The sequence below is a fragment of the Ursus arctos genome, unplaced genomic scaffold (assembly GCF_023065955.2).
Source record: "Ursus arctos isolate Adak ecotype North America unplaced genomic scaffold, UrsArc2.0 scaffold_31, whole genome shotgun sequence".
NCBI lineage: Eukaryota > Metazoa > Chordata > Mammalia > Carnivora > Ursidae > Ursus > Ursus arctos.
The window spans coordinates 3129868-3144309 of NW_026622997.1; the positions used below are offsets into that span (position 1 = coordinate 3129868).

The window sequence follows — 14442 nt, forward strand, 5'->3', positions numbered from 1 at the left end:
TCCCAGGCGCCCCTGGCTTTCCTATTAAATCTGTATTTCAGGGTAACCAAATATTCAATTAAGTAAATTTCTTATTTTGTAGAAGACTCCAGTTCCTACATGAAGAAGGCAAAACAGAATTAGAAAAACACCATTTGCAGCTTCTTTTTTATTTTTAATTTTTTAAAGATTATATTTATTTATTTGACAGAGATAGAGACAGCCAGCAAGAGAGGGAACACAAGCAGGGGGAGTGGGAGAGGCAGAAGCAGGCTCATAGCGGAGGAGCCTGATGTGGGGCTCGATCCCATAACACCAGGATCATGCCCTGAGCCGAAGGCAGACACTTAACCACTGTGCCACCCAGGCGCCCCACCATTTGCAACTTCTAATAAAATAATGGATCAAGGCAGCATTTACTAACAACCGTCAAAGTCCACAGGTGAAGGTTGATGAGAACTTCATTAGTGGATAAATCAAGCTGAGAAGATCTGAACCCACTGAGCAATCTTATCTCACTACAAATGAGCCAAGCTGCCCCTGTGGCCGTATCCAGCACCCCATGAAGTATTCTTGTCCTGGATCCAAGCAAGCCTCTCCAGGTACCAGCAGTTTCCGGGACATAAGGGATAAAGAATTTATCAAATGATACTAAAAGGAAGCAATTAGCCAAATCAGTCATGAGAGTCATTCTGCAATGACCCTGTTTTGTTACTATTGTTGTTTTTACGTAACAGCAAATATGAAGTGAAGGAAGGAATGGTGACAGAGTTAAAGAGAGGTGAGAGCCGTTAACAGTTATGGGATCTTGTTTGGATCTTCATTTAAATAAATCAAATATTAAATAAATAAAGTATAAAAGGATAACTCTGAAGCAATTGGAAACATATCCATAATGACTAGCTATTAGATGATATTAAGAGATTATTACTTATTAGATGAGCTAATGGGTGGCTCAGTCAGCTCGGGTCATGATCCCAGCATCCTGGGATCGAGCCCCACGTTGGCTTCCTGCTCAGCGGGTAGTCTACTGATCCTTCTCCCTCTGCTCCTCTGCTCCTGCTCTCTCGCTCACTCTCTATCTATCTCAAATAAATAAATAAAATCTTAAAATAAAAAAGATGCGCTGATGGCATGCTAGTTATGTTTTTTAAAGCAGTAATGAGTTATATACCAATGCTGTACTTTTTATGGGAGAAATCACATAATATCTGAGATTCACTTTAAAATACTACAGAAAACCACCATTGGAGATATATATATATATTATATATATATATCCAATATTGATAATTGTTGAAGCTGGTTAATGGGCATAGTTACATTAAACTGTTCTATGTTTCTTGTATGTTCAGAAATTTCGTACACAATGTAACATTTAAAAACTTAGTAAGGGGGCGCCTGGGTGGCACAGCGGTTGAGCGTCTGCCTTCGGCTCAGGGCGTGATCCCGGCGTTCTGGGATCGAGCCCCACATCAGGCTCCTCCGCTATGAGCCTGCTTCTTCCTCTCCCACTCCCCCTGCTTGTGTTCCCTCTCTCGCTGGCTGTCTCTATCTCTGTCAAATAAATAAATTTAAAAAAATCTTTAAAAAAAAAAAAACTTAGTGAGAAACACAGAATCCAGAGGTAGAATCCAGAATGATTTCCGAGCATATCACAGATCAACATGAAGCTTTGGGGCCAGCACACAAGATCGTTCCCCCTGGGTAATCAGTAACGAGAACCTGAGACATTGACACCGGATGGGAATGCTGTTTATTTAAAATATGGACATTGAGCAGCTGATCTGGGCCTCTCAATCACTAGAAGGCCAGAGAAAGCGAGAAACTGCCAGCCTTGTCATCAAGCTGCACAAACATGCAGGAATAGCTGGAACCTGGATTTCTCACAAAGAAAAAATCCAACTGATATATAAGACATCAGAGTATTTTGGGCAAATAGGTTAAAGTTTTTCAGTGTTTCTTTAGAGAGAAAATGACTGGGTCAATTAATAGAGTATCTGCTATGTGGCAAACATGTATTAGACACCTCATAAGTATAATAACACATCTTTTAAAAAATGCTTAAGAATGTAAGAAACTACATATCATGCAAAATCCCTGATTTAAGGGTTTAGATGTTCCTATTGATCAGTAGGTTGCCTTTAAAGACTTCCAAGGTAAAAACGTTCCTGGGTATCACTATGGTTGGGTGGCAGAACCAGGAGAGCCTAGTCATTGCAGAAGCTATGGGGGGATGTCCCTTCCTTTGGAGAATATACGTTCATAAGATGTACCTCTCTCTGAGTAGCTTGAATGTTGGGCAGGTGTGGCCTTTGGAAAAGAGAGAGAGGGGAAGGGGAGAGGAGGGAAGGGACTGAAAGGGAAGGGCGGGGGAGGAGAAGGACAGGGCAGAGAGAAGGAAAAGGAGGGAAAAAAGGAAGACAGGAAGGCAAAAAGCTAATAGGACATTTATGGGGCATTTAAAAGGCCATAGCCTTCCTGTCAGAAGAGTACTGCATACCCAGAGCCATGCTCAAGAGACAACATCTACCCTGGGAGCACTTATGCAACAGTCTGGTTCGCCCTCCTGGCAGGAGGAGACCAGCGATGTCTGGCTATATGGTCATGAACTTGATGGCAGATTTCCAAGAGATTTCCAGTCCACTGGAAGATTGTAAGACTCACCCTTCTTACCTGAAGATTCAAGGAAAGGTAAAAGTGAAGTTAAAAATTAAGCCTTTTAACTTTGACATAATAAAGTCAAAGGATTGGGTGAAGGATTAATGGGGCTAAAATTGGCAAATCCAGAAATGCAGTACTTATTAAAGTTCAAAGGCTTCACAGGGGAGAAGGAATCGCTTGTCTGTCCTGAGTCAGGTCAGTCTTACGCTTACATTGCTACTAAACGAAATGAACAATTCTCCAGAATGATAAGGGGGCTTCTCTGTTAAAGATCTTATCAAGGGCATTTAGCAAGCTCGGGGAGTTTGGAGGAAGAACCGATTTCCACAGATTCTTCCCGAGGAAAAGTAAACAGAACATATTTCTAGGGATTGTGTGAGGTGGACAGTTGTGCGGAGAGTCGAGGAAGGAGAAGCGTGTGGTGTGTGTTGGATGGTGTTGTGTATCTGCGAGTGGTGTGGGGTGTCTGTGATGTGCATAAGTATGTTTGTGATGTGTGTGGTATGGTGTGTGTAGTTTACATACGTGTGCACAGAGCACATGTGTGTGGTATGTGGGTGTGTGTGTTTGTGTATGTGTGTGTTTTGAAATAAACAGAAGAAGTTTCAGCATGGGATACTGGTGGTGGACCAGCTGCTCATTCAAAATATTTTGCAAATCCAACCTTAGGAACTTGTCCTTTGAGCATCTGGTCATACGAACTGATGTGGCTGAGGCTCCAGGTGTAGCGAGCACACGACGAGCGCCTGTTAGCGCAGTGGCTGCTGTGTCCAGGGAGGAGGGTGTGCGAGGCTGACCTGGCTCTCCTCGAGGCGGCCAAATTCATACGCAGAGAGTTATTCTTCAGCCCTATTGAGATATAAGAACAATAATTTATTTTGCTTTTACTTATTCCTTTTCCAACGTTCTTTTGGTGCATTCAAGTTTGACCTTGAGCAATCTCTTCCTGCCTGAAAAACATGTTTTAACATTCCTGGCAGGGCACGTCCACTGTCAGTGAATTCCCTCGGTGCATGTTTGTTTCACTTTTGAGGGATATTTTCACTGGACATAGAATGATGGGCTGGGCAGGGGTTTTGTTCTTTTTTAATAGTTTTCGGGGGAGCCTGTATATTTTTAGTCAACTAGAAAAGCATAAAAGCGCCATGTCAAAGGAAGCACATGGTCCAGTTAGATCGGTACTGTGTGCAGAGCAAGCCTCCCTCTGAAGCAGGTTTTACATCAGGAAGGAGGACTGGGTGGTTTTCGGTCAGTTCTTCCCTGCATCATGCTGACACCAATGTGTTTTACACTTGCAGGGGAGACCAAACCCTTCAGCAAGAAGAGAAGAAACCGGAACCCCTTATGCAAATGGATAGCCAGTTCCCTGCCAGGAAAGGTAGAAATCATTTTCTATCCCACTGCATACGCTTTCTCCTTCTTAAATATGACATCATAGGGGCACCTGGATGGCTTGGTCAGTTAAGCCTCCGCCTCTTGATTTTGGCTCAGATCATGATCTCAGGGTCGTGGGACTGAGCCCCGCCTAGGGTTCAGTGCTGGGCGTGGTGTCTGCTTAGGATTCTCTCTCTCTGCCCCACGTGCATGAGAGCTCTCTCTCTCTTAAAAAAAAAAAAAAAGACATAGATTCTAGGTGAGAGGATTTTCCTATAAAAACATATAAAGGATTAGGAGTGCCTGGGTGGCTCAATCAGTTGAGCATCCGACTCTTGATTTTGGCTCAGGTCATGATCTCAGAGTTGTGGGATTGAGCCCCAAGTCCTTGAGATTCTCTTTCTCCCCCTGCCTCTGCCCTTCCCTGGCTTTTGCTCTCCCTCTAAAATAAATAAATAAACAAACAGACAAATAAATAAATAAATAAATAAATGCAAGCTTAGAAAAAAACATATAAAGGGTCTTAGAAATGTTCAGGAAAGGAGGTGAAAAAAATTAGTCCTGCTATAGTTTTCCATTAGAAAAACCCCAAATAAAAAGAATTCATATACTGTAAGTAGTTTTGATTCTTGTGTACTTGTCAGTTTAATCACTTGGTGGAGAGGATCAGAAAGAGGTGCACTATTTTGTTCCATCTCGAGGAGAAAGAGACAGATCCCTGGACGGAAGCTAGGCAGGATGAAAGTTCTTGAGTCACTGCATCCTTGGACATCAGCACTTTGTGTATCCTGAAAACTTTTTTAGGCAAACTTTATTCTGAGCACGGCAGAGGAAGGACAATAAGAAATTACCGCTATTGTCTTAGAGTTACGTGCGTGTCATGGGGAACACAATCCCAGGAGAGGGAGTGGGCAATAAGTTATACTCTTTTTAAATTCACGTAAAGACGAGTGGTCTATTAACTTCTAAATTTCTTCTTGTATTATTTTTGATATTTAGTGATTTTGATAGTTTTCTATTGCCCATTTAATTTATATTCAAATTTATATACAAATATACAAAACATATAAACATATGAAGCATATAAACTGATATAGACATATATAGAGAGGTATATATATCACTGATTTCTGCCCTTTTTCTTAACATTTCCTTCCTTTTCAGTTCTTTGGATTTGTTCCTTCGTTAATTTTCTGTCTTTGAAGTCTTTCTTCTCTTTTGATAAATACCCTAGGGGTGTAACTTTAGCTCTAACCGTCCATGAGCTGGACACACACGATCTTGGTGTTGCTCATCCCAAGCACTTCGGATCCTCTTTCTCTTGGTTTACTTTTTAACTCAAGGCTTCTTTAGAATTAATTCATGTTCTTCCTGGAGCAATGTGGAGGAGACAGTGAATAAACTCGAAAGGGCATCCCTAACTGACAATGACATCAAGTCCTTCTCTGGTGAGGACTGCCTCCCCTTTGCTCCCTGGAAGGATTTTTTCCCCCTCTCCTCCAGGGACCTCTTCCCACAGCGTTTCTGTTAGTTTTCCAGGTCCATTCACTTTCCTTTTGATTTTAAAGATTAGGTTAGAAAGCTCTGGAGCAGGCCATCCTCAGTGTGCGCGCATAGCTGTGTGGCTGGAGAGGTTTTTTTCTGATGCCCGAGGACAGTGAGGTTTAGACCGTAAGCCAAAGGAAGCACTGCCTGATGACGGAATTGTTTTCTTCCCTCTGCTGAGCTCCAGGGCTCATTCACCTGGGCAAGTCTCTGCGGTCTCCCTGGCAAGGTGGGGGTCGGTGTGTTCAGCCCTCACTGAGCCAGTAGGTCTTTGGCAACTAAGTGTCTGAGAAGAGGGTCTCTTACTAGACCCTCCCATTGCCAGGGCATTGGCATTTGACTCCTGTTGTCCCTGTGCTCTGGGAAGCAAAAAACAAAAACAAAAACAAATTTTAAAAAGCTGGTATTAAATGTCTCCGGGAAAAATCGGCCTTCAATGATCAGTTCATGCTTTGAGGAGCCTGTTTCCACTAAACTGCTGGCCTGAATATTTCATTTTTTCTGGCACATCATCCATACTTTTAATGAAATATTTTATCTGATTGATTGATTGATTTTTAGAGGGGGGAGGGGCAGAGGGAAAGGGAGAGAGAATCTCAAGAAGGCTCCATGTCCAGCATGGAGCCAATGCAGGGCTCCATCTCATGACCCTGAGCTCATGACCTCAGCTGAAATCAAGAGTCAGATGCTTAACCAACCAAGCCACCCATGTGCCCTGAAATATTTTATTTTAAATATATTTCATCTAATATTTTTATCTGTTTACAAAGGGAGATCAGTCCAGAACACGAATTTTCCAGGCATCAGTGTAAATCCACTTAGCAGTACACCCAACAATTGTCTAGCTGACCTGCAAAACCCTTACGAGTCAGCAATACCCTTTTACCCTCCCTCCCCCCTTCTGGAACTGGAACTTCTGCAGCAATTATGCAATGTCTGCCCCCCACTGTATGGCAGGAGTACTGGGGGCAGAGGGCTTGCCTCTCCTTTCACAAGTCCACAGATACAGAAATATCACACTCCAGCGTGAACCTCCTTCACATCTGTTGTAGATGATTTGGATGGTAAGATCTGTGACTTTGGGCTGGTGAGATTTTGAGGAGGAGACAGAGTTGAGCTGAGACTGTATTAGGAGATGAGACTTTTAAGGAGCCCTGGAAGGGGGTGAGTATGTTTTGCATGTGGGATGAATATGAATCTTTAAGGACCAGAAGGTGGGTGGTGGTAGCCAGAATCCTAAGGTTACCCCGGTGTATAAGCACCTTCCGCTAGTTACTTAAGCAAACACTAAGCTAGGTGCTGCCTGAAGGGATTTAGCAGATTGATTTATTTTAAAGATTTTATTTATTTAACAGAGAGAGAGACAGCCAGCGAGAGGGAGCACAAGCAGGGGAAGTGAGAGAGGAAGAAGCAGGCTCCCAGCAGAGGAGCCCGATGTGGGGCTCTATCCCAGAACCCTGGGATCATGCCCTGAGCCGAAGGCAGACGCTTAACGACTGAGCCACCCAGGCGCCCCAGGATTTAGCAGATTTAAATAGGGTCCCAAATCAGCTGGCCTTAAAATAGGGAAATTATCCAGGAAATTACCCAGCCCTTAAATCTGGGTCTAGAGGTTGGAGACCAAGCAGTTAGATTCAAAGTGTGAGAGAGTTCAACGTAAGAGAGACTCTTGCTGATTTGGAGCTGGAGGGGGCCATGTGACAAGTCACAGGAACAGCCTCTTGGGGCTGTAAGCAGCTCCCAGCCGGCAGGGCGCCAGCAACCTCAGTACTGCCTCCACAGAACATGGAGTTCTTCCAATACCCTGAATGAGAATGGAAATGGATCCTCGCTTAGAACCCTCAGCTGAGAACTCATTCGGGCTGAACCCTTGATTTTTAGCCTCTGAGACCGTGAGCAGAAAACCCAACCACTATGGACTCTGGGAAACAAACTGAGGGCTTCAGAGGGGAGGGGGGTGGGGGACTGGGATAGGCTGGTGATGGGTATTAAGGAGGGCACGTACTGCATGGTGCACTGGGTGTTATACGCAAGTAATGAATCATGGAACTTTACATCAAAAACTAGGGATATACTGTATGGTGACTAACATAACATAATAAAAAATTATTATTAAAAAAAAAAAAAGAAAAGAAAACCCAACCAAACCACGCTAAACACTATGACCTACAAAACTGTGAGTTAATAAATGGGTGTTGTTTTAAGCCATTACGTTTGTGGAAATTTTTACGCAACCATAGAAAACGAACACACTTTGTAAAGCCTATCTACAACAGAACCTTCAACAAAGACTTATCTAAAATGTGGAAACATTAGAACCACTCCGTGTAAATGAGGAACAATGGTATAAAGCCCAGGGATGCCCGGTCAGTTAACAATACACTGGTGGTTCTGATCCAAGGAGAACATGAAATTAAAGATCCGAGGATAACAAAAGAAGAAATAAAATCATCATTACTTCCATATTCCCAACATAGAAAACCTCCCCAAATTTGCAGATGTATTTTAGAAAGAACAGCAACTTTTGGCTGGCTGGCTGGCTAGAATATCTATCTTTAAAAGTCTAATTCATTTCTTTACACCAACCACAGGCAATTAAAAAATATAACTAAAGAGACACCAAATTATCCCCCATAATTGGGTTGTAGCAATGGAGGTTCTCTCTTCTCTTTTTGGGGACTGGCCAACAAATGTGCTTTTGGATCTATGCCGATCTGATATGTGATCATAGTTTCTCAATATGTTTTCAAGATTTATCGAAGTATAATTACATACAATAAAATCACAGATCTTAGATGTACCTTTAGATGAGTTCTGACAAATGCACAGACTTGTGAGCAAGACTCTTAGAATGTTATATTAAAATCCCATTAGGTTTTTACTGGTTCTCTTGCCTTGAAGGAATTGTTGTTATACTATCTAAACATACAAATTAATTTTGGCTGTTTTTAGGTTCATAAAAATAGATCTCTCTAGTATGTACTTTTTTGGTGTCTAGCTTCTTAGGCTGAGCATATCTTTGTTGACGTTTATCCCGATTGCCGAGTGTCTACTTCCTTCCTTTTTATTTTTGAGTAATGTCTATTGTATTAACATAACATGGTATGTTCATCTGCTCTAAACATTCAGCTATTTTGAATAAAGCTGCTATAAACATTTTGGTACAAGTCTTTTTGTAGACCTATGTTGCTATTTCTCTTGGGAAAATGCTGTTTGTTGAAAAAGACTTTACTTTCCTCCTTCAAAAGCGTTTGACGATGTCTATGTATCTGTTTTTAGACCCCTACTCTCTTTCATTGATGAATTTGTTTGGCCTTACACCAACACTACACTGATTATTCTAGCTTGAAACTACCTCAATAAGTACATTACATTTTTAAATGCAATTTTCCTCTGCAGTGTGCTTATATGACCATTCATACGCTATTGATTCAAATTTAGAGAATGAAACAGTTTCCTTGAAAGAAAGTCTTTGCTGTTATTAAGGGGAATTACTTCTAAGACTAACCCAGAGTATTTGTAAGTTGTCCCTTTAAAACAAGCATGAGACAAAGTATCTAGAGGACTGATTTAATTTTCTAAGAGATTCTTGTTGGAATTGTATCGTAGGGAGGTATGGGACTATTATATCAATCACACAGCTCATTATTGTATCGTAATTTCTTAAAGGCCATTAAGTACAATAAAATTTTAAATTTAATTTAATAATAACAAATTTAAACTAGTATCTAGGGTTCCATGACATAATACTGTATGTCAGCTATACTTGAATATATATATATATATATATATATGGTATATATAATTGATTCAATATATATATGGTTTCAAATCTCTGAGTACCCTTCCTAAAGCTGCTGTATGGTTTTATCTCAGCCGTGTTAACAATGGACATTTTCTGTTTTACTTCTTAGTTCCAAGTTTTTGTTCCTTCCGCTATGGCTTATCTCTCCTCTTGCATTTCTGTAACGTTGTAATCATGGCACAGCGCATGTGTCTGAGCCTCACAATGGTGGCCATGGTCAACAGCACAGAGCCTCACGGTTTGCCCAACACCTCCACAGCGGAGCACCTGGACCACATAAAGGTATGTGAAAAATATTATCCATAGTCACAAGTTTAAAACCCTATCTTGCTAATTTAATTTGTGTAGAGACTGAATGTTATCATAATTGGTGTAACAGTGATCATTAGAAAAAGAAGTTCAAGTCTTCCACTACCGTGCTAGTAGTAACCTAACTAAACACGGCCCATGATTACAGCACGCCTTAGTATTTGTGAAGGGCTTTGTTATGTGAACCCTTCTATGTGAAGAAGAATAAAAACCGAACATTAGGGTCCCTAATTGAGAAGTTTGGACAAGAGAGAAAAAAGCAGGCATTTCAAACCAGAGTGGAAGTGAAGACACACTGTTTCTTTAAAAGTTTTTGAATATGCAGTATATTTACATGTTTCACTAATTTCATCTCCAGAAGGTAATGAGTTTCTACCTGTCAGAAGATGTAGTACAGAAAAAAAAAAAAGGAAATGAATGGGAAGAATAGTTTTTCATTCTACTCTTCCTATGTTCTGTTACGAATGCATAGGCAAACCTGAACATACTTTCTTATTTTCACCCTTTTTACATTAAAAATAACACTTTATATGCAATGTACTGCATCTTATTTTTTTTTTTTACATAATCATCAGAACCAGCCTCAGATATGACACAAATGTAGGAATTCCCACAGAGGGAATTTAAAATAACTATAATTAATATGTTAAGGCTCTAATGGAAAAGGTTGGCAACACATAACACCAGATGGGTAATGTCCGAGATGGAAACTATGAGAATGAATAAAAAAGAAACAGAAATCAAGGCAACTGTAACATTAATAAAGAGTGCCTTGACAAGCTCATAAGTAGTCTCAACACAGCTGAGGGAAGAATCTATATGGGTCAATAGAAACTTCTCAAGCTGAAATGAAAGAGAATGGAGGGGTTGGGAGGGAAGCTTAACAGAATATCCCAGAATCGTGGATAATATCAAAAGGTATAGGGGTGCCTGGGGGGGCTCAGTTGGTTAGCATCAGACTCCTGCTTTCAGCTCAGGTCATGATCTCCCAGTTTGAGATCTGGCCCCATGTCAGGCTCCACACTTAGCGGGGAGTCTGCTCAAGATTTCCTCCCTTTCCCTTCGCCCCTCCCCTGCTCTCTTTCTCAAATAAATCTTAAAAAGAAAAAAAAAAAAGCATAACATATAAATGGCTAGAATGCCAGAAGTAAGAAAGACAGAGTGGCAAGAAGTAATATCTGAAAAATTAATGGCTGAGAACTTTCCAAAATTACTGGCAGACACCAAACCACAAGTCCAAGAAGCTCAGAGAACACCAAACAGGATACTAAGAAGATAAATAATTAACAACCAGAAAAACCAACTAGACATACATATTTAAATTGCAGAAAACCAAGACACAGAGAACATCCTGAATGAAGCCAGAGGGGAAAATATCTTACTTACAGAGGAACAAGGATAAGAATTACAGAAGAGTTCTTACCAGAAACCATTCAAATAAGAAGAGAGGGAAAACAATCTTTCAAGTGTTGAAAGAAAAAGAATCGGCCAAGTTAGACTTCTATATCCAATGAAATTACCTCAAAAGTGAAAGAGGTTAAAGACTACTTCAGGCAAATAAAAACTGAGGCAATTTATTGCCAGCAGGCCGGTCATAAAAGAAATGTTAAAAGATGGCAGATTTTAATCAATGATCACTTTACTTATTTATTTATTTTAGAGAGCCTATGAACAGGTGGGAGAAGAGCAAAGGGAGTTGAAGGGAGAGAATCTTAAGCAGACTCCACATCCAGAGTAGAACCCAATGCAGGGCTTGATCTCAGGACCCTGAGATCATGACCTCGGCCTAAATCAAGAGCCGGACACTTAACTGACTGAGCCATCTGGACACCCCTCAATAATCACTGTATTTTTATTTATTTATTTTTAAGATTTTTCTTTATTTCAGAGAGAGAGAGCACGGTGGGGAGGGGCAGAAGAAGAGGGGAGAGAGAAACTCAAGTAGACTCCATGCTGAGTGTGGAGCCTGATGAGGGTCTTGATCCCACAGCCCTGAGATTAGACCTGAGCTGAAACCAAGAGTCAGACACTCAACCAGCTGTGCCACCCAGCCACCCCCAATAATCACTTTAAATGTGAATGGTCTATATATACCAGTTAAAAGACAGAAATTTTCAGATTTGATAAGAAAGATCCTAAGAAAATTTAAGTAGGCATATTAATTTCAGACAAAACAGAATTTATAGCAAGGGAGATTATTAGAAATAAAAGGGTATTACCTAGTGATAAAGGAGTCAGTTCTCCAAAAAGGCATAATAATCCTAAACATGCATGTCCCTAACAACAGAGCAGTAAAATACAGAAGGCAAAAACTGTTAGAAGTGAAAGAAGAAAGAGACAAATACAAAATTGGTTAACTGTTCTCTATATGTTACATCTGTTCCTTGTTTCCTTTTATTCTCTTTTTTGCCTTCTGCCGGTTTGAGTATTTTATGTGATTCAATTTGCAGTGCAGACACCTTATAACACAGCATTCCCAGTTTTGCTTTCCCATCTCTTGTGAAAATGCTGTTATTCATTTCACTATCTACATGCTATAAATACATATATAAATAAATATAAATTACATTATATATTACATAAATAATGTAATACACAACTACATTATTTCTTTAAACAAATAATTATCTTTTAGATCGATTCAAAAGAAAATATTTTATATCTTCATTTATTCTTTTCTGATGCTCTTCATTTTTTAATATAGATCCATGTTTCTGAGCTATTTCATTTTCCTTCTGCAGAAAGAAGTTCTATTAAGTTTCTTTTGTGGGTAACGCTTTTGTTTTTACATCTAAGAAAACTTTGCATAGCCCAAGGCAAAAAAATTTGTTTTGTTCTAGAACTTTTATAATTTCAGGTTTTACATTTAAATATAGGATTCATTTAGAACTTAATTTTAAATACATTGTGTTAAAGATTATTTTTTACATATGGATATACATTGTTCTAGCATCATTTGTTGAAAAAACTCTTCTTTTCCAGTGAATTGTCTTTGAATGTTTGTTGAAAAAATCACATACTTGATTTTAAGACTTGTCATAAAGCTATAATAATCAAAACAGTGTGGTATAGCTTATAAAAAAATAGTCACTCAAACAGCATAGGGAGTTCAGAAATAGACTCACGCACATATGAACTCCTGGTTTTTTTCATGATCCACAAAAGAACAAACATAAAATTGAACTCCATCAAATTGTAAAAGAACTGTTGAGAGAATAAAAAGACAAACCAGAGACAGGGGTAAATGTTTGCAAATCATATCTAAAAGGAATTCTATCAAAACTCAATAACAATGAAACAAAAAGCACAGGCCCAATTACAAAAAAAAAAAAACCCAAAAACGGAAAAACATGAACAGATATTTCACCAAAGAAGATACATAGATGGATGGCAAATACTCATGAAAAGACATTCCACATCATGAGTCATTAGGGACAAGTGAATTAAAGCACGACGGCTTATCACTACACACCAATTCAAACGACCAGCACTACGCAGGTTGGACATATCAAGTGTTGGCAAGAACGCAGAGGAACTGGAAATCTCTCACATTGCTCGTGAGGATGCAAAAGGGTACAATCACTTCAGCTAAGCACACACCTGCCGTATGATCGAGCCATTCCGTGCCAGGTATTTACTGGAGAGAAATGAAAACATATGTCCATACAGAGACTTGTACATAAATGCTCACAGTAGCTTTATTTGTAATAGCCCAACACTAGAAACAATAAATATGTTCATCAATAGATGGATGAATTCACCAACTGTCTTACATCCATAAAACAGAGTATACTTAGCACTAAAAAGAAATGAGCTAGTGATACACAGAATATGGATGAAATTCAAAATAAGTATGCTAAGTGGAATAAACTGTATATATACAGTGTTTGACTCCATTTATATAAAACTTCCAGAAAATGAAAACTATGTCATAGTGACAGGCAGATTAGTGGTGAGAGAAAAGCAGGAGGGAGGAATTACAAAAGAAGTAAGGAAACTTCTGGAGGGGGAGAATATATTAATTGCCTTGATTGTGGTGATGGTTTCACGAGAATACACATAATTAAAAATGTATCGAGTTGTACACTTCATGCCAAAGGTTGAACATGAGGTTTATCGTGTCATTTGCACCTCAAAAATCTGTTAAACTTTTTATCTAAATTTTCTCTTGAATTATATTCTGTAAATATTTGTAGTATTCCACTGCTTTGGTTTAAATATTGAGAACCCCATGTTTTAGAGAAATGGCTACTCACAGGAGCCATGGACTGAATCGTACTGAATCCTTCACTATAGCAAAACAGGAGGGAGCTCGCGCTGTGGAGGCGCTGTAGAACCGCCCGCCGTAATCCAGGGGATCTGATCGTCTTCAAATGTGAGCCACAGGAAGGGATTCTCTTTGCTGAGAAAAATGAGAGAAGATAGCATGGAATTATTCCAAAATATGAAGACTCACCAGAAAGCCGTTTCCCTAGAGCAGGTCAGATTGTAACCTGAAATTACAAAAGGAACCTAAAAGCAGGTGAAGCAGTTCTAGTTATGGAAGGAGCACCGCAGGGAAGAGCATACGAGAGCTGGCGGCCCGGACGGCCAGGCAGCAGGAGGCTATGCTCTGCCAGTAAGCAAATGAAGACGGGTAAGCCGACATAACTCAGGGAAGGATTACGGAAACACAAGACATTTAGAACATCTTAGAAAAGAAGAGAAACCAAGCCAAAAAAAGAGAGAAATGGCCTTCCTCCTTCACTGTCTCATCCAATTATTTC

General features: G+C 39.9%; 1 protein-coding gene across 2 annotated transcripts in view; it reads left to right on the forward strand.

The window, feature by feature from the left end:
- Positions 1 to 2385: 2385 nt before the first annotated feature.
- The window catches only part of SLC17A1 (solute carrier family 17 member 1), a 40542-nt gene continuing 28485 nt past the window's right edge, over positions 2386 to 14442 (forward strand). The window contains exons 1-3 of one of the 2 annotated variants that reach the window (XM_057304962.1): positions 2386 to 2838; positions 3942 to 4021; positions 9477 to 9649. In XM_057304962.1, coding sequence (XP_057160945.1) covers positions 3988 to 4021; positions 9477 to 9649 — 207 coding nt within the window. In that variant the 5' untranslated portion in view covers positions 2386 to 2838; positions 3942 to 3987. The remainder of the gene's footprint in view (positions 2839 to 3941; positions 4022 to 9476; positions 9650 to 14442) is intronic. The other variant, XM_026511248.4, reaches the window with a different exon arrangement.